The following is a 25,453-nucleotide window of genomic DNA, read 5'->3' on the forward strand; positions in this document are numbered from 1 at the left end:
TTCATTCATCTAGGCCTTTCAACATTTGATAAGCTTCAGTGGGATCCTCCCCACCCCATTCTTCTAAATTCCAACAAGTACAGGCCCAGAGACATCAAATGCTCTTCATATGATAAGCCTTTCAATCCCAGAATCATTTTCCTGAACCTACTTTGAACCCTCTCCAATGTCAGCACATCTTTTCTTAGATAAGGGGCCCAAAACTGCTCACAATACTCCCAAGTCCTCTCCAGTGTCTTACAAAGCCTCAGCAATACATCCATTTTATATTCTCGTACTCTCAAAATGAATTCTAACATTCAAGCTGTCTCTACTTGTGTAACAATCGTCCCATCCTCTGCCTCTTCACTTTGGTTCCCACCCCCCTGCAAATCTAGTTTAACCCACCCACCCAAACAGCATTAGCAAACCTCCCCGCCAGGTTATTGGTCCCCCTCAGATTCAAGTGCAACCTGTTCTTTTTGTACAAGACAGGATGAAGCACAGGGCTACCCTTGAAGTAACTGAATAGCAGGGCAGTTGGGGTGGGCTTACCAACTATTCCTAATCCTAGTGTTTATGAATTCTGACATGGTCAGTCCCAAGCCCGCTGTGAAATGAGGTGGGTTTAGCAATGCCATCCCATTAAAAAAAATCTCAAAGCTATAGAAACATCCCTGGGACAGAAAAGGAGCCTCGGGACCCACATCACCAAGTTCAGGAACAGTTATTACCCCTCAACCATCAAGCTCCCGAACCAGAGAGGATAACTTCACTCACTCCAACACTCAACTGACTTCACAACCTATAGACTCACTTTCAAAACTCTTTAACAGAATTATTTTTAAATTATTTTCAAATTTTTTCCACATTGGTTGCTTGGTAGTCTTTGTTTATGTATAGTTAAACACAAGTTCTATTGCAGTACTTTATTTTATTGTAAATATCTGCAAGAAAATGAATTTCTAGGTAGTATCTCGAAATCCAGGAGTCCCAAGAGACTCCTGGATAGTACATAGGGCTTAGAATAATAAAGGGCTATGGGTAACCCTAGGTAATTTCTAAAGTAAGTACATGTTCGGTACAGCATTATGGGCCAAAGGGCCTGTATTGTGCTGTAGGTTTTCTAATGTTTCTACTGCAGTTGTCTTCCTCACCGCAGACTTAACCTTCAAGTTAATCTTTAAGGAATCTGGCATGGTGACTTCCAAGTTCAGATTTTTCAGTTTCTCCCCATTTAGAAAAGTTAATGGTTTTATTCCTTCTACCAAACTGTGTGATAGTACATTTCCTGACACTGGAATCCATCTGTCACTTCACTGCCCATTCTCCTAAACATTCTTAGGTCCTTTTGCAGCCTTCTTGCTTCCTCAACACTATCTGCCCTTTGACCTATCTTTGTATCATGCGCAAACTTGGCCACAAAGCCATCAACTCTGATCGAAATCATTAACATACAACATAAAAAGGATGCTTCTTCTTAATACCACATCTTCAACATAACACTTCACCTCAAAATAAATACTATTATCCTATTTAAGTCCTCACAGATCCAATATTTGATATGTCATACCAACTTAGAATGCAAAAAGGATATATGATTAATTATTTAACCTTTAACATAAGTACTTATAAACAATTTGGCAGGGTTACATACTGTATTTCACAAATCAACATTACTCTTGACATAATAGTGTGCATTTCCTACTTTGCAAACAATTAAAATTTACTAAGCTTTCCTCATTGTATCAATAATATTAACAGGATTCAGAATTACATTCAGAAATAAAGCATACTAGACACATACACATTAAGATATAAGGCAATAGCAGATTTAATATATGTGATAGTAACAGGATACTTTTCAGAAAACCTGAAGTATGGGCTGCCCGATTTGTCTGAATAGAAATATTTACTTAAAGAAATAGCACCCAAGTTTATCCATTAATAACTGCAGCCCAGCAACAATCTGAAAAGCCTTCTTGCCAGAACAAAGTTGAAATTTCAACCACCTTCCCAAAATTAACTCTGTAGAGAGGTTTTGATGGCGAAGGTGTCCTAATGGGTTTAGTATCGACAAGGCCACGAAGGAACTGCGTATCGCAGACTTAACAAGCAAACACCCGAAATACACGATTTCATGCTTGCATGTGTGTGTGTTTAGGGAATAGGGAGTCTGTATTCTTTCTCTTATTTAATTTCCGCCACGTAACAAATCGAGGCGTCCGGCAAGACAGTGGAGTAGTGGCTGGAAACGGGCCTCTCCCGTCTGCCAATGAACGCGACGCCATTTCCCGACTCGTTTCAGCCTCCGCTCCGATGTTCGGACACCCCCTTCTCACGACGCACAAAGCTGCCGGAGTCGGCAGGAGATGGTTCCTGCGAACCTCATTCGCGCCTTTACTTTGCTCTGAACGACATAGCGCCCTCCGGCAGCAAGAAACAGTCGCCATTACCTTCATGTGTTTTTGCGATCTTCGCCATTTTGTCCAAAGATCGAGAAAGGAAGTGAGTCGATGACTTTGTTCCGGTGATGGGCGGGGCGAAGGTTGATGGACAGCAGCTCAACGCTCGTGTCCGGACTGGGTGCGCGTCAGTTCATGAAATCCCCCCCCCCTCCCGTTTAACTGTAAAAATTTATGACGCAAATTAATTTATTTCTTCAACTGGGCGCCTGGTCTTTCTAGTCCGTGTTTGGTTATATTATTTGGTTGCGGGTTTTCCCCCGTAGAAGACATTCAGAAAGAATTATGCCTTTGAAATAGTACTTGAAATTTAATGGGCACAAGCGTAAAGTATTAACCGTTGGAGAAAAAAACATTTGCCCCTATAAATATACAGTAGTCACGGGTCGCTACTGATCCCACCAATACAGTCTTCACAAAAACGTCGACAACACCGTTGTTGTTACAAATTACAAGTGGTGATGAGGACACCTGATCAAGTAGTGTCATCACAACATTCTCCTGCTCAATGAACAAAGGACCGCACGGAAAATCCTGGCAACCTAACTATAAAACTGACTTTACAAGGGGGAAGGAGAGCAAACATGTGCTCTGTGGGTGATCCTTTGTGGAGAGAATCAACAGCTTTCAATTCCTGAGAGTTAACATAACTGCTCTGTCCCAGCACATCAATCAGGAGGAAGGCGTGCTAGCTTCTCCTTCTCTGCTTTCTTAGAAGGTTAAGGAGATTCAGCACGTCAATGAAGAGGTGAAAGCATCCTGTCTGGTTGCATCATGGTCTGGTACACCAACATGAATGAGCAGGAAGGTGAACTGGAGAGGGTTGTGGACTCAGCCCACTACAGCATGTAAGGACTCTGTACCTCCCCCCCCCCCCCCTTCCCGTGACCATGTGGATTTCCTCCTGGTGCTCCAACTCACCAACTCAGCCTCTTTTTACTTGGCTTCCACGACTGTTCTAACGATGCTCAAAAAAGTTTAAGAACTGATCTGCACTTTCTCATAGTCACTTATAGTCTTATGGCCTTAACATTGATTTTTACTTCTTTATGTCCTAACTATCACCCCCAATTGGCTGCCGTAAATTGACCCCAGTGTATAGGAGAGCGGCAGAATTGGGGGAAGTTGATGGTAACAAGAGGAAAATAAAAATGGATGAAGGTAAATGGGTGTGCTAGTTGGTGTAGGCTTTGGGGCCTAAGAGTCTGCTTTGTGTTGTGTGATTTTGTGACATTAGTATCCCAGTGTGCAGGTGCTGGTAATGAGGAATGTGAGAGAAATGATTCTTAAGGAGTCCATTTAGAATGTGCTGACACAGAAAGAACGTGCAAAGCAACTTGCAGGGCAACGTATAAACCAATTTGCAAAATCAGGATGAAACAATAGCTTGCTGATTAAAGAAGCGATACGGGTAACGGGAAGACATGCTTAACGGTTGAACAATAACGGTGTTAATGCGCTGAGGCTGATAAGTGGGCCAAAGGGGTAATCACATTTGTAATTTTGTAATGAGATTAAAGAAGAATGTAGGGTATAAAAAACTGTGCAAAGTGTAATTCGGCACTCAATCTAGCAGGAGCTGGTTGGGTCCGACTCTGCAGACTCGAAAAATAAAGTTTACCGTTCTGCAAATTGCTGAGACTCAGTGTGTTTCTGACAGAATGGCTGTGTCACACCCCACTATCAGGTGTGGGTAAGCGTGCCCAACGGGGGTCACCAGTTGAAAAAAACAGATGGTAAGCTGCAACAGCATGTTAGTGCCAGGGGTTTTATTTGGTGCCGGGTGGGGGGAATAAAAAGCAAAAGCTGCCCAAAAATTGTGAAGAGAAGAAGTATTTACAAATAGACAAACAAAAACAAACATATACAAAAATTTACAAATGTTCAGAGGATTTCTCCATGACACACTTTGTCGGTAACTTTCCAATATAACTATTCATCAACTGTCAAATCTAGCCTCCACACCTCTCAGCAAAGCCAAACTGAGGGTTTAAATCTGCTTGTGTAGGGTGTAGTGCGCCTGCTCCCACAAACTCAGGCATTATTTTAAGACACCCCAGATTGTCTCTCGGGTCTTTTGAGGCCATTATGCTGTCTACAAACCAATGTAACAGTGCTAGTGAAAATAAATCAAACTGACTGGAATGATTGTGTCCAGAATCCTTATTTTTATGAGTTAACTGAAAGGATTGTTTTGATTAGCCAAACTAGCTAATGGTGTAAATGGTGAACTCCCAGAATGGGAGGGCAAAGTGTATGAACTACTGAGGAAACTAGATTAGGGATAGAATGAGGAGGAGTGACTAATGGGGCAGGCTGCAGTAGATGACAGGGAGTGGTGTTGTGCTTAATTGAGTCTGATGGGGAATGTCTGTTTCTACATGGCTAGGAAATTGACCTGGGTCTACTCTTCATTATTTTTCCTCATTCCCAATATGTCATCTGCTCTTTGTCTCATTCACTATGTTTCTTCTGCCATACATTTTCTCTAACTCATCTTTTATTTCTTATCACCTCACCTGTGATGAGCACCATCACCTATTTATCCCTCCCTCCGCCTCGACTGACCCAGACCTTCCCAACTCTGATTCAATGTCTTCAACCTGAAATATTTAATTCTTTTGTGACGATGCCAAGCTTGCTAATAGTTTTCCATCATTGTTTCTATCTCAAAATTATAGTATCTGCAACACTGTTTCAGTTCAGAATAACCACTAACAGAATCCCCATTTAACTACAACTTCTGAAAGTATGACAAAGGAAGTACTGACTAAAACTGACAGTCCTCCAGTCAGAGTTCTGTTCACCAAGTCACAATTACAAATACAAAGCCCTTACAAAGACTAATTCTTCATGGTAAGGGTTAGAAAGATGCTCAAAAAAGAAGGAAGAGGAATGGCCACAAGGAATTAGAGATTCAAGCAGCATGCACAGAGGACAAAAGAGTATTAAAGTTTTAGTTTGATGACCTTCCATTAGAAAAAGGAATTAGGGCAACTCTTTTAAGAGGCAAAGAAACACTAGGCTGGGTTGTTGAGCCAAAGGGCCTATTTTAACACCAAATTATTTGTGAGAATTTTAAAAGGCAGTCGACAGATGTATATAAGTTTACATTTCAAATTATTAGGAACCGACAGTCTTCGAGCTCACAGCCACACGCTGCATGGCCAGGTAGGGTGTCCAACCCTGGGAACACCCACACCTCACAAGGCGAAGCCAGAGAGGCGAGGCAAGGCAAGGCAAGGCTGCACCCTCCGACTGGAGAAGAGTGAAACAGGATAGATCAGACAAAAGACAACATTAGAAGTTGCAATAAGATATTCAAAATGGACTTTTTCAAGATGGCGGCACAACGCTGCTTGCAGCGGCCACTCCAGAGCTGATATGGTATTTGTTAAGCGGGGGTGCCATGCACAATCCTAATCTAATGAAAAACGGACGTGGGAGCACGGAGGAACATCTGGAAATCTCCAGGAAGGCCCTCTTCGTTGCTGCTGCTGCTGTGGGGTCCAGGTCTCCGCTGAGAAGAACAGGAACCCAGTCCTCGGGGTTGTGTTGCCGGTGGCCGTTGGCAGGGGCATCATGATAATGCTCGGCAGAGGATGGTGCTCAGAGAAGCTGTGCCGGAGGCTCGGTGGTTTGACAGACTCGGAGTCCGCAGCGGTCAGGTCGCTTTCAGTGTGTGCTGCGTCTGTGAGGCTGGCTTCGATGGAGCTTTCATTGTGTGCTGCGTCTGCGAGGCTGAGTCAGGCCGTGCCATGGAAGTCCATAGCGGGGGTATTCCCTTCTGCCGCTGGCGTGAAATGATGAGTCTATCGGGACCCTGAGGACTTGTGGAAACTGTGTGGTGGTTTCTTTCAAACTTAGTCTTTTAACATCTTTGGACTATTTTTACTGTCTGTTATTTTTATCAAATTATGGTATTGTTTGCGCTGTTGTAACTATGTGGTTTTGTGCAGGTCTTGTAGCTTTAGTTTTTGGTCTTGTTTTGTCTGGTGGTTTTGGAGCTCCTTTCTCGGGAATGCACTAAGATGGTAGCGCAATATTAATACACAGCAGCCTCTCTGGACTCTGGATTGGGGATTGCCAAACATTATGTAGATTTTCTGGTGTAGTCTATTTTGTCATGTGCTTTGTTCATATCATTCTGGAGGAACGTTGTCTCATTTTTTAACTGCATTGCTTTTGTGGTTTTTAAATGACAATAAACTGAATCTGAATATGCTCAGTGGCCATATTATTAGGTACACCTGTATCGTGGTTGTTAATGCAAATATCTAATCAGCCAATCACATGGCAGTACTCAATGCATAAAAGCATGCAGACGTGGTAAAGAGATTCAGTTGTGGTTCAGACCAAACATTGGATGGGGAAAAATGTAATTTAAGTGACTTTGACTGTGGAATGGTTGTTGGTGCCAGACTAGGTGGATTGAGTATCTCAAAAGCTGCTGACCTCCTGGGATTTTCACACACAATAATTTATTGTGAATGGTGTGAGAAACAAAAAAAAAGAACAAAGAACAGCAGTTCTGTGGGTGAAAATGCCTTGTTAGTGAGAGAAGTCAGAGGAGTAATAGAGTCATAAAATAACCAAACTGGTACAACCCGACAGAAAGGTGATCTTAACTCAGACAACCACAGTGGTGTGCAGGGCATCTCCGAATGCACAACACACTTGAATCTTGAAGTGTGTGGGGGGGAGGGGGGGGCTACAACAACAGAAGTCTGTGAATATACATTTGGTGGCCACTTTATTAGGTACAGGAGGTAATAAAGTTGCTACTGAGTGCATAATACTGAAGGTTTGGTTTGACATCTTCCAGATAGCTCACAAAAATGTATTCTTTGCTTCTTTTCACCTTAAATTGTGCTGCTGGGACTGTAGAGCCTGCAATTTGCAGTTTCAGGATTGCTTAAGAGATCCAGCGCTTTGCTGTCTCTGCGAAGATTCTGGGGAGCGAGCATGTACTTTAGTCAAATGGCCTCAATACAAAGAAACTTCAAGACAGAGCATGATGTGGAGCTCCATTTTGCTGTTTCAAGCTTCCATTAGTCACTGATTAAAGCATCAAGGAAAATTGAGACATCAAGACAAATGTGGAAGGTTAGCGAAAGTTCAGCATTGACTGCCTTCCTTTTGATTGCTGCCAGAAAAGAAATCTGTTAATGGCATATTATTGTGTGGCTCCCTGTGACAGGAAGGTAGGCCTCTCTGCTTCACGTGGTGCCGCTGCCTTTCGATGAATATCAATAATATCAGAGAATAGTATCGTGGTTTGCACTTATGGATTGGACTACTGCATTTATGGACTTAATCAGACTTGTGGTTAATATATTTTTATCGCTTCTTCCTTTTCCGTTTTGTTGTGTGAGGGGAGGGTGTTTGGGGGTTCATGTATTGTGTTGTTAGTTTTTGTGTGGGGAAGGGGTTGTTTTTTGGGATCGATATTCCTGTCCCATTTTGTGTGGGGGAAGGTTTTTGGGGTTTGGGGATCAGGGTGCTATTCTCTTGTCTGGGGAATGTGGATTTGATGCTTCTCTCTGAACAACTTTCATGTTCTTTCTTTGTTTTGTGACTATCTAGAGAAGACAAATTTCAGAGTTGTATATGGATGCATGCATTGATAATAAATGGACCTTTGAAGCTTTGAACCCATGAACTGCTGCCTTGCTTGCCAGGAGGCTTCAGTCAATGTAGGATTGCACAGAATTGCAGAATAATAAGAGAACAAGGCAGTGTTTTGCTTTAATAGATTGTGGAGGGTCGGTGGTAGGTGCTTTGTTGGAAGACATTTTTATTTCCACAGTTCCAAGATTTCTTGATATAGTTCTTCCTAGAATGGACTAGAAAATTGAATAGAGAAAAAAAGTATAGTTTAAGAAACAATTTAATGAAGCAACTTAAGTTTTTAATAGTTAAAATAATATTGGTTAGAATATCTGCTTCATCCAAAAAGACAAAAAAACGACCAAGAGTAGGTCTATTGGCCTCTCAAACCTGCTTAGCGATTCACTAAGCAAAGTTGATTCAATCTTGCTCTCAATATCACTTTTACACTCTCAAGCTCCTGATTCCTTTTCAGTTTACATGTGTGTCAAGCACCACCTTACATACAGTATATTGATCCTGTCTTCCTCATAATTTGACATGTTATTTCAGATTTAATTTTTAGATGTTAATGACAGCAAGCACAATTGATTGTGTTAGAGAATGCCACAGATTGACAACCATCTGAGGGAAGAAATTCACCCACATTGCTATCTGTAGTGGGTGATTCTCTTTCTGAAACTTTGTTCCATGGGTCAACACTTCCACACTGAAGTAAATATCCCATCAATATCCACTAATGCTCAAACTTTCTTCAAAGGCTAACTTCTTCATCTCAGGAGTGAATCTTCTCTGCTCCATTTCTGATACATATCTTCCTCAAACATTGAGGACAAAACTGTACACAGTATTACAGGTGTTTTCTCAGCACCATCCTGTAAAATTCTATTAAACATTTCCTGCATCAATACCGGTACTTTATTGTCAGGACGCTGAAGCAGGGACCCAATCGCAGACCAAGTACTGTGCCCACTGTGATATTTACTGAGTAGCATATCCAGAGGAGCAACAAAGTTGGCATCAAAGTTCAGGCAGAGATCAACAATTTCAAAGAAATCCAAAAACCAGAATTGGGAAACAGGCAGAGACGATATCCGGATGGACAGAGTTCAGATATGAATGCTGGAAAGGTTCAGGAAAACTCACTGGCACACTCAGGTGAAAACACAGGACTAAAATACACTGAGCAATAAACAGAGAGGCAGATGATAGGTGGAGCACATTGAGATAGAAGTGGCAGCGAAACAGGTAATAATGAGAAACAATTGAGAGGTGGAGTACTCAGTAATACGGGGGCCGGAGTAGAGCAGGAGTGGGGACTCGAGCACATGGGGCATGAAAACAAACAACAGCACATGGCAATACAAAACCACAGACTGACGGCTAGGGGGAAAACACACAACAATACAAAGTTCAACTGAAGGTACTGACACTTTATACCTTTTGCAATAAAGACCAACATTCCATTGGTCATCCTAGTAACATCACTCTACTAGAACATGTTGGCTGACAAGACAGATGTTGTCACTTTGTATATCGGGCATGGTCACAAATGGATGGAGAGATAGATATTTTATTGATCCCAAAGGAAATCACAGTGTCACAGTAGCATTACAAGTGCACAGATATACAAATTTTAGAAGAGAAGTCAGAAAGAATAAAAATACATGACCTCAAACATGGGGTCATGTCTAGACAACAGGAGAGTGTCATCACTTCCCCAGCTATAGATTGACTCATTATAGAACCTAATGACCTCATATAGTGCTCTTTGGAGTAGCACAGTTATCTTAGTTTATTACTAAAAGTGTTCCTTTATTCAGCCAAAGCTGCATGCAGAGAGTAAGAAACATTGTCCAGAATTGCCAGGATTTTCTGTAGGGTCCTTTGTTCTACCACAGCCTCCAGTGTGTCCAGTTTTACTCCTATAACAGAGCCAGCCTTTCCAATCAGTTTATTGATCCTGTTGACATCACCCATGTTGATGCCATTGCCCCAACATACCACTGCATAGAAGATTGTACTGGAAACAATAGACTGGTAGAACATGCGAAGGAGAGGCTTGCATATTCCAAAGGATCTCAGTCTCCTCAGGAAGCAGATACAACTATGGCCCTTCCTGTGTTGGTGCTCCACTCAAGTCTGTCATCTAAGTGCAACCCCGGGTACTTGTAGGTCTTCACCACATCCACATTTTCACCATCAGTAGGAACAGGAAGCAGTGCAGGCTTAGTCTTCCTAAAGTCCATCTCCATCTCCTTTGTCTGATGTTGAGCTGCGGATGATTCAGTTTGCACCATTTGACAAAGTCCTGTCCTCCCTTTACACACTGAACCGTTGCTGAGTCATCAGGGAATATCTGCAGATGACTCAGCAGTCATGCTGCTTATAGCCATGTCTGACACACAGCTCTGAAGCCACACAAACTGTGGTCTGCCAGTCAAGTAGTCCATTATCCAGGATACAATGGATGTGCCAACCTGCATTGAACAGAGCTTGTCCCCCAGCAGTGAGGGCTGTACGGTATTGAAGGCACTTGAGAAATCAAGAAACATGATCTTCACAGTGCTGCCCTGCTTATCCAAATGGGAGTAGGCTCTGTTCAGCAGGTAGATGACAGTACCATCGACTCCAGTGTGCTCCTAGTAGGCAAACTGCAGGGAATCAACACCTTTGGTTCCCACCTGCCACCCAGCTCCCACAAAATAACTGTTTGCTGCAACAGTGGCCTCACTCTGGTACACTACTTCAACTAAACCAGGTGAGGGTAGCCAGGAACCTCCAACACAGTGAGATGGGGTTATGCCTACTCCAGCATGTGAAGCCAGTTCCAGCGGACTGGGTGGATGAGATCAACTATGTTCCAATGGCCAAGAAGGCTGTGCTGCAACTTCTTGTGGAGAGCGGAGGGCATGACAAGGCACAGAAGGCGTCGTGGCTATCCACTGCAGCCAAGGAAGTCTCCAGTTGTGATGATTTTTCGTACCATTGGACCAAGATTTTTGAGGCTGAGAGAGTAGATGCAGGGAACTTGTTTTATGTGCCACAGCAGGGCACCTAGCAAGGAACTGCCAGAATAGACAAAGAAGGGTAAAGGAGATGATTTACGACTGTGGCCTCTCAAACCATAATTGGAGGCAGTGCTCTGAAAATGGAATGGAAGAAAATGGAAACAGGCAGAAATGACAGCAGCCTGATTGCACTGATTTGACTGCCAACCAGATCATCAACTTGGTGATGACAGCGTCCAAATCGGACAAATGGAGGGCAGCAGCCTCCATTGTGAACACAGGTCACCCACGGATGTCCACAAAGGGTTTATGAGGAGGCCGGCAATGTAAAGTGTTTGAAGGCATAGAGACATCAGTATCGATAACTGACCTACCCACGCCCATGACTGGAAAGAACAGGGGGTGAAACAACGAAAGCAGAGAGAAGTGAGCCTCAGGTACTCAAGATTGAGGGAGTGCGGCTTCCTGTAGATTTCTGGGTGTGCCCAAACAATGAGTGTACTGTGCTGGAGATAAGACATTCTGAAGTAATGCAAGTGCTATCATGGACTCAGGAAAAGGAGAAATGACATGGACAAAACATTTATGACCCACAGAGCAGCTAACATGGCCCACAGAGAGACAGCAGCCACAAGTGGGGACAGGAGACAGGACAATGTGTGGACAAGAACTGTTAGAAGCAGTGCAGCTGCCTGCAGAGGTAGCAGCAATTAAAATAGGCACACACAAGAAAGGGGAGAGAAAGGAGCAGAAAGGGAATGAGTGTGAAAATCGCAGAGAGAAGAGGAGCATGAGTTGATGGAAGTTACAAGTGCACAGGAAGAAAATACAAATGGCAACTTAGTAAGGTTACACGAAGATGTGAAGGACCACTATAACCAGGGTAACTGCTGTTTCAAGGGATTGAGCAAAACAGCAACACATTACTGATTGAAGAGAACCAGAGGGAGAGAAGATAGTCCTCCCACAGCCGAGTGGTCAAGTCATGGTGAGGGAGCTGCCTGAAAGGGCAGGGCTTGTTCCCAGGTGGATAGGACCACAGGTGGTGCTTCTTACAAACAACACCTCTGTTTGCACACAGACTCAGAGCCAGAGGGAGAGAAGATAGTCCTCCCTCAGCCGAGTGGTCAAGTCATGGTGAGGAAGCTGCCTGGAGAAAGAGGTTTCACTCCCAGTGGATAGGACCACAGGTGACACTCAGTACGAACAACACCTGTGTCAGTGTTCAGACCCGGTGAGGCAGCCAGCGGAAACACTGGATTCAGGTTAAACCGTCTGACTCACATTCTTGTTGTCCTCACAGACAGAACAAGGGATCAAGACCACCCAGTAACAGTATCATTACAGAGAACCTAAGTGATGAACACAAGCCTCCTGTGTCACATTAGACACACAGATGAAAGAGAACAGAAACATAAATGCGGAAGTCAGAGAGAGAGGGTGTCAGCAAACCATGAAAAAAGTTTGAATTACAATGAATGATGGTTCATGTTTAGTTGCATAGATCAGAATATAAAGATATTGGGGAAAATATATGGGAAGGGATACAAGGTAAGGCAGAGACATCAAGTTCCACAACCTCGATGGCAAAGCAGTATGAGAAAGTGAGAAGGCAGCAGATTGGGGAGGGAATACAAATAAGCTGGGCCCTTTCAGTGGTTGGGCCAGCGATCTTAAGACCATAAGACGTAGGAGCAGAATTAGGCCATTTGGCCCATCGAGTCTGCTCCGCCATGGCTGATCCTTTCCTGCTCTCCTCAGCCCCACTCCCCGGACATTTCCCCATAACCTTTGATGCCATGTCCAATCAAGAACCTATTAATCTCTGTCTTAAATACACCCAATGATCTGAGAGAGAGATCGATATCAAAAATAATAACAGTATTGCTCGCTGCACTGTTTGCAACAGTGACTTTTCTATTGCCTATTTTGGGTTAAAATGCAAAAGACATGTTGAGGTGAATTTAACAGGTGTCATTCATTCATTCATTAGCATAGCTAACGTTATTTAAACTAGCTGGCTAGCTGCTAAGGAGGTATTCTATTGCAGACATTCCACCTCTCCCGGAAGTTCCAGGAGTCTCCCGCAAATTGATGGTGCTACCTCCCTGAAATGAGTTTTTGCAGGGTGGGATGTCTGTTATCACAGCCGGTGTCTAGGTGAGCTGATTTGACTGGTTTCAACCAGAGTTGAATAGAACAAAAGAAGTTACTTAAGACATGAAGTTGTGTATCCCTTAGCTTCATCAATGGGAGTCAGATGACCTTGATCCAACAAGATTGAAACACAATATTTGAACTCTTTAAGGGAAGGGTATCAGAATGAGGGGCTTTGAATGCAAAGGGGTGAGAACTCTGGAGATTAACTCGCAAGTAAGATACCCATGCCAGGGGCTGGGAGAAGAAGGATCAATCATTTGGTCAACAGGAGATCCCCTGTTTTGAATTTATAAATTGGAGAAGTCATCTGATTGACTGTTGGTACAGAAGGAATCGTAGAATTCATGTTTTAAGTTGTTGGCCTGAGGTCATAGTTACATTGGTGTTTGTGCAGAGACAATACAGTGCAAGCTTTGATAAATTAAGAGCTGCATAGTGAATTGCCTAACCGAGACCAGTTGATGATTGGTCAACACTTCCTTGCTGCAAGAGATCATGGCCTGGATATTGGGTGTCCTTGATGATTGATGCTGCTTTCCTGTGACATGTACATGTGCTCAGTGTTGGGGAGGGCTTTACCCGTGATAGACTGGGTCATATCCACTACTTTCTGAAGACTATTCCATAAAAAGGGCATTGGTGTTTCCACACCAAGCCAATATGCAACCAGTCAATATACTCTCCACTGCACAAACATAGAAGTGTGTTAAAATTTTAGATGACATGCTGAATCTGCAAACTTCAAAGAAAGTAAAGGCACTGCCGTGCTTTCCTCATAATGGCACTTATTACTGATACAGGACAGATCCCTGAAATGATAACACCAAAACAGCTGACCCTCTCCACCTCTGATTCCCCCCTGATAAGGATTGGCTCACAGACCTCTGGTTTCCTCCTACTGAAGTCAATAATGATCTCTTTAGTACTGCTTGTCATTGAGTGAGAGGTTATGGCACCACTCAGCCAGGTTTTCAATCCCACTCCTTTATGTTGATTTGTCACCACCTTTGACAGTGGTGTCATTAGCAAACTTAAATATGGCATTGGAGCTCTGCTTAGCCTCACACTCGTAGGTATAAAGTGAGTAGAGCAGGGAATTAAGCACATAGCCTTGTGGTGCACCTGTGCTGATGGAGATTATGGAGGAAGTGTTGTTGCCAATCTGAAGTGACTGAGGTCTGTAAGTGAGGAAATCGAGAATCCAGTTTCGCAAGGAGGTGTTGTGGCCTAAGTCTTGAAACATGTTGCTTAGTTTTGAGGGGATATAGTATTGAATGCTGAGCTGTAGTCAATGAAGAGCATCCTGATGCATGCACCCTCACTGTCCAGATGTTTTAGGATTGAGTGAAGAGCCAATGAAACGGTATCTGCTGTTGACCTGTTGTGACAGTAAGCAAATCGGAGTGGATCCAAGTCACTCTTCAGACAGGAGTTGAACTATTTCATTGGCAACCTCTCAAAGCACTTCATCACACTGTATGTACTGTAAGTGCCACTGGACGATAGTCATTGAAGCAGATTACCATGTTCTTCTGAGGCACCATTATAACTGGAGTCGGCTTGAAGTAGCTGCTGAAGTGGGAGGTTTAAGATACTGGTGAACACTCCAGCCAGTTGTTTAGCACCAGTCTTCAGTACTCAGTCAGGTACCCTGTCTTGGCCAAGTGCATTCAGTAGGTTCACCCCCTGAAAGAGGCTCTCACGTCAGCCTCAGACTGAAATCACTGGGTCATCGGGGACCGTGGGAGTTTGTGAAGGTATCTCCGTGTTTTGATGTGAAAGGCCTTGCATAAAAGTGTAAAAGGCCTTGAGCCCATTTGGGAGCGAATCCTTACTGTCACCCATGTTGCCTGGTTTCTCTTTGTAGGAGGTGATAGTAGTCAAGCCCTGCAACACGTGTTGAGCATCCTTCATTCATTATAACTTGGTCCGAAATTGTCAGTTTGCATGTGATGACTTTCTGGAGACTGTACCTGGACTTCCTGTAACTTTCTTGGTCACCAGACCTGACTGTCACTGCTCTGACCCTCAGGTGATTGTGAATCTCATCCAGGGCTTCCAGTTAGGGAAGACTCTGAATGATTTTGTGGGGACACACTCAATTGAAAGAGGTGGCATTGGGTTGGAAAGTGTTGAATCATTGTGAATAGAGCTAAGGAAGTGCAAGGGTAAAGAGACCCTGATGGGAGTTATATACAGAACCACAAACAGTAGTAACGATGTGGTCTACAAATTACAATGGGAGATAGAAAATGCATGCCAAAAGGGCAATGTTACAATAGTCATTGGGGATTTCAGTATGCAGGTAGATTGGGAAAATTAGGTTGGTGCTGGATTCCAAAAAGGGAGATTTCTAGAATGCCTATGAGATGGCTTTTTTAGAGCAGCTCATGGTTGAGCCCACCAGAGGATCAGCTATTCTGGATTGGGTGTTTTGTCATGAACCAAAATTGCTTAGAGAGCTTAAGGTAAAAGCACCCTTAGGGACAAGTGATCATAATATGATCAGATTCACCCTGAAATTTGAGAAGGAGAGGTTGTAAAAGGAATTACAGAGGCATTAAAGGGGAGTTGTCCAGAATTGATTGGAAAAGAACACTGACAGGAATTACTGCAGAATTTCTGTAAGCAATTTGGAAGGAACAGGCTGTATGTATGAAGTGTAGGCCTCCATTAGTCTTGATAGACCATGGATTTGCACCTTGCAAGCCGAGGCAAGGTTTTTTTTGTGGAAGACCGGCAGTTGCCCAAGCTGCAAGACTCCCCTCTCCATGCTACTGATGTTGTCCATGGGAAGGGCATTAGACAGGGCATATGCATCCCAAAGAGGAAGAAGTATTCTGAAGGCAAGATGTCACAACTATAGCTAACAAGAGAAGTCAAAGCCAACATAAAAGCCAAAGAGAGGGCATATAATAGAGCAAAAATTAGTGGGATGTTAGAGGATTGGCAAACTTTCAAGTACCAACAGAAGGCAATTTAAAAAAAAAGTCATTAATAAGGTAAAGATGGAACACAAAAGTAAGCTGGCCAATAATATTAAAGAGGATTAAAAAGCTTTTTTTCTGAGCCATGAAGTATAAAAGAGAGTGAAAGTAGATATTGGACCCCTGGAAAACAATGCTGGAGAGTTAGTAACGGGGAACAAAGATATGGCGGATCGAGTAAGTACTTTGCATCAGTCTTCACTGTGGAAGGCAGTAGCAGTATGGTAGACACTCCAAATGTCAGGGGTCATGAAGTGTGTGAAGTTACCATTACTAGGGAGAAGGTTCTTTGGAAACTGAAAGATCTGAAGGTAGATAAGTCACCTGGACCAGATGGTGTACACCCCAGAGTTCTGAAAGAGGTGGCTGAAGAGATTGTGGAGACATTAGTAATGATCTTTCAAGAATCACTAGTTTCTGGATTGGTTCTGGAAAGCTGTAAATTTGCAAATGTCATTCCACTCTTCAAGAAGTGAGAGAGGCAGAAGAAAGGAAGTCATAGGCCAATTAGTTTGACCTCAGTGGTTGGGAAGATGTTGTTGATTGTTAAGGATATGGTTTTGAGGTGCTTGGAGTCACATGATAAAATAGGCCATAGTGAGCATTGTTTCCTCAGGGGAAAATCGTGCCTGACAAATTTGTTGGAATTCTGTGAAAATATAACAAGCAGGGTAGACATAGGAGAATCGGTTGATGTTGTGTGCTTGGATTTTCAGAAGGCCTTTGACAAGGTGCCACACTTGAGGCTGCTTAGCAAGCTAAGAGTCCATGGCATTACAGGAAAGATTCTAGCATGGATAACGCAGTGGCTAATTGACAGGAGGCGAAGAGTGGGAAGAAAGGGAGCCTTTTCTGGTTGGCTGCTGGTGACTCGTGATGTTCCACAGGTGTCTGTGTTGGGACAGATTCTTTTTACATTTCATGTCAATGATTTGGATAATGAAATTGGTGGCTTTGTTGCTAAGTTTGCAGTCAATAAGAAGATAGGTGGAGGGGCAGATAGTTTTAAGGAAGGACAGAGGCTCCAGAAGGACTCAGATGGACTAGGAAAATGGGCAAAGAAGTGGCAGATTGAACATAGTGTTGGGAAGAGTGTGGTCATGCATTTGGTGGAACTGAAAGGATTGTCTATTTTCTAAATGGAAAGAAAATACAAAAATTGTAAGCTCCAATTGGGAGTCCTTGTGCAGGATTCCCTGAAGGTTAAATTGCAGGTTGAGTCTATGGTGAGGAAGGCAAATGCAATTTTAGTATTCATTTCAAGAGGACTAGAGTATAAAAGCAAGGGTGTAACATTGAGACTTTATAAAGCAATGGTTAGGCCTCACTTGTGAACAGGCTAGGGCCACTTATCTTGGAAAGGATTTGCTGAAACTGGAGAAGGTTCAAAGGAGGTTCACAGAAATAATTTCAGGATTGAATGGCTTGTCATATGAAGAGCGTTTGATGGTTCTGGGCCTGTATTCACTGGAATTCAGAAGAATGAAGGATGACCTCATTGAAACTCATTGAATGGTGAAAGGCCTTAATAGAGTGGATGTGGTGAGAATATTTCCTATGGTGGGAGAGTGGGACAGCCTCAGAATAGGGGGGCATCCTTTTAGACTGGAGATGAGGAGGAATTTCTTTAGTCAGGGAGCAGTGAATCTGTGCAATTCATTACCACAGGCAGCTTTGGAGGCCAAGTCTGTATATATATTTAAAGCATAGGTTGGTAAGATTCTTGATTGGTCAGGGCATGAAGGGATACGGGGACAAGGCAGGAGACTGGAGCTGAGGTGAAAGATGGATCAGACATCTTGAAATGGTGGTGCAGACTCAATGGGCCAAATGGCCTAATTCTCCTCCTATATCTTATGGTCTACCTACAATTGTTTTTATAAAGCCGTAACAATCATGGATTATTCTTTCTGATTGATGAATCCTTGAACACAGCCCTTTCCATAGATTCGGGTTTGAGGAGAATTGGTATATCATCAAAGACACTTGCAAGTTTGGACCATGAAGTGCATTCTAATTGGTTGCATCACCACGTCGAATGGAGGGGCCATTGCATAGGACAGGAAACATAGCAAAAAGTTGTAAACTCAGTCAGCTCAATCATGGGCACCAGCTTCGCCAATATCAAAGACACCTTCAAAAGGCAGCATCCATCATTAAGGATCCTCGCACCCAGAACATGTCCTCTTCTCATTGCTATCATCGAGGAGAAGGTACAGGAGTCTGAAATGCGCATTGAACGTTTCAGGAACAGCTTCTTCCCCTCCACCATCATATTTCTGTAATTTATAGTTTTATTGTTATGCATGGCAATGCACTGTTGCCGCAAAACAACAAATTTCACGACATATGCCAGTGATATTAAATCTGACTCTGATTCAAACTAATTATGCTAGATTCCTACTTTTCCAGAATTACTTACTAATCGTGGATTTTCGGCACCGATAACACCGATCAAATCTTAATAATTAATTAATTGTATATCTAAAATAAATACATAGATGTAATATCACTTGCAACTTTCCTGTTTCTGTAAACGTTCTGCTTAAAACGTTGCAGATTTCCACTGAGTAATTATTAATTCAAAAGCTTGTTGTCTCCTCAAAACTCTGAGACAATTTAAGCAAAGAACATTATATGATGTACAACACAAAAAGTTTAATATAAATTTTCTGATCGCACGTCGAACATAAAGGTCGATCACATTTGTAGGGTATTTTTAAATACAGTTACCATATATGCTCAAAGTACAGTCGTATCGGGGTAATCCGACCGCCAGCATCGCAGCCGAATCCCGTGACAAAAACCTTTACATAACCTTCCAGAGGCAATTCTGCAACGTCATGGGACTGACGTTTGGCGTTGCCGAGTAACCGGCCACCACCCACCCGCAGAGGAGGCGAATCAGGTGCGAGGGGCGGGGTCGTGACCGGCCAAGCCAGACCAGAGAGACGGCTGGGCAAGTTGGGGCTGACGTCAGCTGGCGGCTTTCGCGAAGAGTGAAATGGCGAGGAGCGGTAGGCCTCTCAGGAAGGTGCTGTGCGATGTATTCGAGTTTCCGGCTAACCTTGCCCGGGAGAGGCCGGCCAAGCACACCGTAAGGTAGTTTTTTACACTCGTTTTGACACGTCGGTAAGCACAGCCCCCCCTTCGCTCGGTTCGAGCCGCCGACCTTGGAAAGTTCGCGGGTCGCTTTCGGTTTTCGATGTGAAAGGCTTTCCATAGATCAGGTTTGTAGGCGTTGGTAGGGTAGCGCCGGCCGGCCGGCAGAGGCGAAGGAAGCCGAAGATCTTTGAATCGTCAGGTTACGATCTGAGAGAAACAGCGCGACTTTTAAACAGCGGTAGTTTCATGTGATTGTAATCGGAGCCCTGTCACTCCGATATTCCTGAAGCATTCTCGCCTGAACAAAGGTAATGGTCGCTTCTGAAGTAGTTTATGGTTCAGGTTAAATTTATTTCAAACGTGATTCAAAATAATGATAAACGGTACCCCATGGTAGGCTTATAGAGAAAGCCAGAAGACATGGGATCAAGAAAACAAGGTTGTGTGGATTCCGAATTGCCTTACCTACAAAATGGTAGTTGATGGAGCGTATTCCACCTGGACGTGGATGACCAGTGGTGTCCAACAGGAATCTGTTCTGGGACTCTTGCTTCTTGTAATTTTTTTAAAAAAACCCCACTTACTTAGATGAGTTTGTAGATGACACGAAGGCTGGTAATGTGTATAATGTAGGACGTGGGCTCAGATTACAATGGAGTATTGATAGGATGTAGAGCTGGGCTTAGTGACAGGAAAGGTTGAATTTGAAGACGGTTAATAACAGGATTCTTAGCAGTGTGGAGGTCCAGGGAATCTTGGGATCTATAGATCCCTCTAAGTTGCACATAAGTTTATAAGGTGGTTAAGATGTATTGTGTGTTAGCCTTCATGAGTTGGGGGGAATTAAGTTAAAGATATGTGAGGTAATGTTGCAGCTTTATATAACTGGTTAGACCACACTTGGAGTATTGTTTTCAGTTCTGGTCACCTCATTGGAGACATTGGACAGCCAACACCTTTTTCCCATAACATAAATGGCTAATAGGGAGCATAAAATTTAATGCATAGGAGTAATATATAGGGAGTGATGTCAGAGGTTTTTTACACAGTGGTAGATGTATGGAATATGCTATCAAGGTGGTAGAGGCAGATGCATTAGAGACATTTAAGAGTGTCTTGGGCACCCAGATGAAAGAAAAATGGAGAGCTATGTAGGAGGGAAGTATTAGATTGATTTTGGAGTAAGCTGAAAGGTCAGTACAACATCATAGGCTGAAGGGTCTTACTGCTGTATGTTCTAAAAACATCAGCCGGTTTTAGTAACACAAACAAAATGTTGGAGGAAATCAGCCACTCAGGTAGCATCTATGGAAAGACATAGAGAGTCAACAATTTGGTCTGAGATCCTTCAGGACTGGAAAGGAAGGGGGAAGACCAGATTTCTTTTGTTTATGCAGTAGTGATTTATCTCTACAGTAAGTGATAATATTTTATCCTGCGAGCAGACATTGTCCTTGTGTCTGAGTCTATGAAGCAGGTGGTGATGCTGGAGCTGACTGTCCCATGGGAAGATGGGTTGGAAGAGGCCTTTGAAAGGAAGCTATCTAAGTATGCAGGACTGGTCAGCAACTGCCAGCAGTCTGGATAGAGAGCAAGGTGTCTCCCATTGGAGGTTGGTTGTAGGGGATTCACAGCCCGTTCCTTAGCCAGAGCCTACAGCAATTTGGGCATTGAGGGAGAGAGGAAGAGGAGAGTCATCTGCAGTACCACCGATGAGGCAGAGAGGGCCTCAAGGTGGCTGCGGCTCAAGAGAAGAGAGCCATGGAGTCAAGTGTAGCTAGCCATCTGGACACAAGCTGGGGTCTGATCAGCCCTGGCTGGGTCACCTGGAGGAGGGTGTATGATGTTGAAAGACCCGAAACACCCGATGATTCCAGGAACATCACTGATGATGTGTCCAGAAACATCAGTAGATTTATGCAAACAGCAAGTTTGGTGCATATTTTTAAAGAACTAAGTTTTTAAAACAGATGTAAACGACCACAGTGTATAATCACAATAGTGTAGCAGTTAACACAGCACTTTTACAGCCTGGTACGTCGGAGTTCAATTCCTCTGTAAGATGTCCTCTGTAAGAAAGTTTGGATGTTTCTTCCCATGTCTGGGTTTCCTCCAGGTGTTCAGGTTTCCTCCCACAGTGCAAAGATGTAGATAATTGTCCGTGATTAGGCTTGGGTTAAACTGTTGGGTTACTGGGTAGCACGGTTCAAAGGGCTGAAATAAATGAAATAATTTAAGTGAGAATCGATAAGTTATTACAAACAATTAAAATAAAGGACTTGTAATAAAACTGCATCGTCACCTAAAGTTACTCATGATACAGCTGTGCGATGGCTCTCATCCTGATCAGTTCTTAGTAAAATGTGTATATTATTCCCAATTTTTAGATCACTTATTTTCATAAAATTATTATTCCAATCTTGATAAGCAACTGACAGTGCTGCTAATAGCAAACTGTTAAGTTGTAAGGTGGAGAATGTCAACATAAATAGATTAACTGTGCTCACTTGAGTGTGTTTGGGGAAGGAAGCTGCAACCTTATAGCTGTGTAGCTGCTTGAACTGAGCAATTGAATATTGGAGCATATAGTTTGATTAATAAGAAACCTATTTCTATGAACAAAAAACTACTGCCTTCATTTATGAGCTGGCAAGTCAAGCTTTATATGTGTGGGGAAAGGAATTGCTGATGTTTTGAGTTGAAGTTCTACATCAGGACTGAATGGGATATGTTATTAAAATGTAAATGTGATTCTCATTTTTCATGTGGTGTCATTTTCATAAGTTTATTGTTTCTTTCTACTTGTGTAACAAAGTTTGGTTCCAATGGCATAAGTGCCTCAAACTGTGAAGTGGTGAGTGACTCCTGGCAGAGGTGGTTGTGGAGATTGAAAGTTCGTTAAAGATGAATTTTGGTCATTTTGCTCAAAAGTTGATCGCATTATTGGTGTTTCTGTCATCTACTATTACACAATATTTTTTATAATTGAAGCTAAGGGATGCAGTGGGAAAGAGTAATCCAATTTTTTTTAAAGAACAAAATATGGAAAGTCAGTGATATTTTATGAAGGAATTTCAGCGAACAGATGTTGTTAAAATTTTACTTCACAATTTGGCTGTTTTGGTATATTTGGTGTCTCGGATAGAAAATGTTCTGTGTTCTAATAATGACATTCTTCACCTCAAACAAAAAAATGGATTGGATATTTCAGAATTAATAAGTGCTTCGGTTCCATTGTATTGAATCTTCTGGCTTGAGTATTCATTAGGCAATAATAAGAATAGATTATATCCACATTTTCTCCTTAATTCTCATACCAGAAGAGCATGTGTAAAGCCATTTCACTTTGCTTTTGACCAGGCTGTGTTGAGTATTGGACTGTTATTTTCCATTCCAGTTGCAATTTTCTTTGGTGATACATGTGAGATCATTGGTACTTGTTGAATATAAACTCATCAGAATTCTGTACTTTGAGCAAAATATTTTATACAATTTTGATTTGTCAGCATTAATGAATGAAATATTTAATTTTGTAGCCCAGAAGTGTATAATATCTTACTGTGCATGGATGTGTGGACTCAAAATGTGAGACTCTCATCATCATCATGTGCTGTGTTGCAGAACGTGGGTGACTATGGTCTTGACCATGATAGTTCTTGTCAAATTTTTCTACGAAAGTGGTTTGCCATCGCTGCCTTCTTGGAAGTGTCTTTACAAGATGAGTGACCATCAGTCCTCTTCAGAGGTTCTGCCTGGTGTTAGTGGTTGCATAACCAGGACATAATATGCATCAACTGCTCATAGGGAATCCACCACCTGCTCCCATGGCTTCAAGTGACCCAGATGAGGGGAGTTAAGCAGGTGCTACACCTTGCCCAAAGGTGACCTGCAGGCTAGTAGAGAGAAGGAGTACCTTACACAAAGTACACTGCAGATGCTGTGGTCAAATCAACACGTACAAACAAGCTTGAGGAACTCAGCAGGTCACCCCATCCTCCCGTCACCACAACAGAGACCGTGTTCCCCTTGTCCTTACTTACCAACCCACCAGCCTCTGGATCCAGCATATTATTCTCCGCAGCTTCCGACACCTTCAACAGGACCACACCACTAAGCACATCTTTCCCTCTCTATCTCCTCTGCTTTTCGCAGGGATCGTTCCCTCCACGACTGCCTGTTCCACATGTCCCTCTGCATAGTTCTCCCACCTGGCACTTATCCCTGCAAGCGTAAGTGCTACACCTGTCCCTACACCTCCTCTCTTACCACCATTCAGGGCCCCAAACAGTCCTTCCAGGTGAGGCAACACTTCGCTTGCGAGTCTGTTGGGGTCATCTATTGCATCCAGTGCTCCCGGTGCGGCCTCCTCTACATCGGCGAGACCCGACACAGATCGGGGGACCGCTTCGTCGAGCACCTCCACTCCATCCGCCACAACAGACAGGATCTCTCAGTTGGCACCCACTTCAACTCTGCTTCACATTCCCATCTGGATATGTCCATACATGGCCTCCTCTACTGCCATAATGAGGCCAAACTCCGGTTGGAGGAACAACATCTCATATACCACCTGGGTAGTCTCCAGCCCCTTGGTATGAACATCAAATTCTCCAAATTCCGGTAATTCCCTCCCTCTCCCTTCACCCATCCCACTTTCACTCTGCCTCCTCTTCCAGCTGCCTATCACCTCTCTCTTGATTCTGCCTTCTTCTACTACCCATAGTGCTTTCCCCTTCTTCACCTCTCCTGCCTATCCCCTCCCTGCTCCCCCTCCCCCACTCCTTTATCTTTCCTCTGATTGGTTTTTCACCTGGCACATTTCACCCTCCCCCACCTTCTTTATAAGGCCCCTGCCCCCCTTTCTTCAGTCCTGACAAAGGGTCTCGGCCTGAAACGTTTACTGTTTGTTTCTACGGATGCTGCCCGACCTGCTGAGTTCCTCCAGCTTATTTGTAAGTGTTGAGGAGTACCTTACATTCTTCTCTGTTGGTAGAGAGGTATCTGTACTGAGACACCTATGTGAGACACTACCCTTCACAGATGGAATATAGCTGGAAGTTTAATAAACTTCAGAGATTAGAAGTCCTGAAGCACAGAAGGTGCATAAATCCCCTGGTCATGATTAGATGTATCCTAGGATGTTGTAGAAAGGATGAAATTGCTGGGGAACTGGCAGATATTTTTGTATTATTGTTATCCACAGGTGTTGTATTGGAAAACTGGAGGATGGCTGACATTCCTTTATTTAAGAAGAGCTGCAGGCACAAATTAGAGAACTACAGACCAGTGAGCAGTGAGAAAGTTCCAGGAAGGAATTCTGATAGATGAGATTTATTTGCATTTGGAAAGGCAATGACTGATCTGTGATAGGATGGCTTTGAGTGGAAAATTTTGTTTTGAAGAAATGGCCAAGAGGATTTATGAGGGCAGGCTGGTGCATGTTGTCTACATGGATTTTAGCAAGGCCTTTGAACTTGCAATAGTGTTAAAATAAAACTGGATGGACCTTTAAGCAATCTATTTAAGATGTAAAATGACAACCTCTGGCCACAGCCATGCGAACTTTCAAGACCAAAATATAGGGAATGCAAAGATTTGGGAAAATTATTTCACAGGATGCTACTTCTCATCCAGCATTCCATTCATTTCTATCCCTGCCTTTTAGCATAGTCTATCACGTAGTTCATGGCAATACAGTCGCATGCATTTGTAAGGAAGTGGCCTTGAAAAACTAATTTGCAGAAACACCAAGCATGAAACAAGCAGATTCATTAAAAAGCATAAATCAAACAAATTATGCACTTTTTTAAACAAAGAACCCATTTGGAACAAACAAAAGCCTAAAACAATGTCTGTTGTAGTACAAAGTGGGCTTGTGTTGCTAAACTGTAGTGTAAATCTTCACCACATATGTGAAATCACTTGAAGTTTGTTGGTATTGTCAAATGTGTGGAGGAAACCCCGCTGGGGATGGATGCCAGATCCCTCAGTTGATCAGTAATCGCTGAAGGCTGGGATCTTTACAAACTAGCCTCTACTACTAACTGATGTGACGATTTCTGAGTGCCCCACAGTCAAAGATGCCAGTTTTTAAAACAGTTCAGTTTACTTGACACAAAAAAGTCAATGAACACCC

General features: G+C 43.0%; 2 protein-coding genes across 3 annotated transcripts in view; one reads left to right on the top strand and one right to left on the bottom strand.

Moving 5' to 3' along the window:
* sf3b1 (splicing factor 3b, subunit 1) overlaps positions 1-19,009 on the bottom strand; it is a 55,398-nt gene extending 36,389 nt beyond the window's left edge. The window contains exon 1 of one of the 2 annotated variants that reach the window (XM_059966948.1): positions 18,946-19,009. In XM_059966948.1, coding sequence (XP_059822931.1) covers positions 18,946-18,994 — 49 coding nt within the window. In that variant the 5' untranslated portion in view covers positions 18,995-19,009. Of the gene's footprint in view, positions 1-2,435; positions 2,548-18,945 lie in introns of those variants that run through there. The other variant, XM_059966949.1, reaches the window with a different exon arrangement.
* Positions 19,010-19,149: 140 nt separating this feature from the next.
* The window catches only part of coq10b (coenzyme Q10B), a 32,091-nt gene continuing 25,787 nt past the window's right edge, over positions 19,150-25,453 (top strand). The window contains exon 1 of the mRNA XM_059966957.1: positions 19,150-19,314. Coding sequence (XP_059822940.1) covers positions 19,217-19,314 — 98 coding nt within the window. The 5' untranslated portion in view covers positions 19,150-19,216. The remainder of the gene's footprint in view (positions 19,315-25,453) is intronic.

The sequence above is a fragment of the Hypanus sabinus genome, chromosome 4 (assembly GCF_030144855.1).
Source record: "Hypanus sabinus isolate sHypSab1 chromosome 4, sHypSab1.hap1, whole genome shotgun sequence".
Classification (NCBI taxonomy): domain Eukaryota; kingdom Metazoa; phylum Chordata; class Chondrichthyes; order Myliobatiformes; family Dasyatidae; genus Hypanus; species Hypanus sabinus.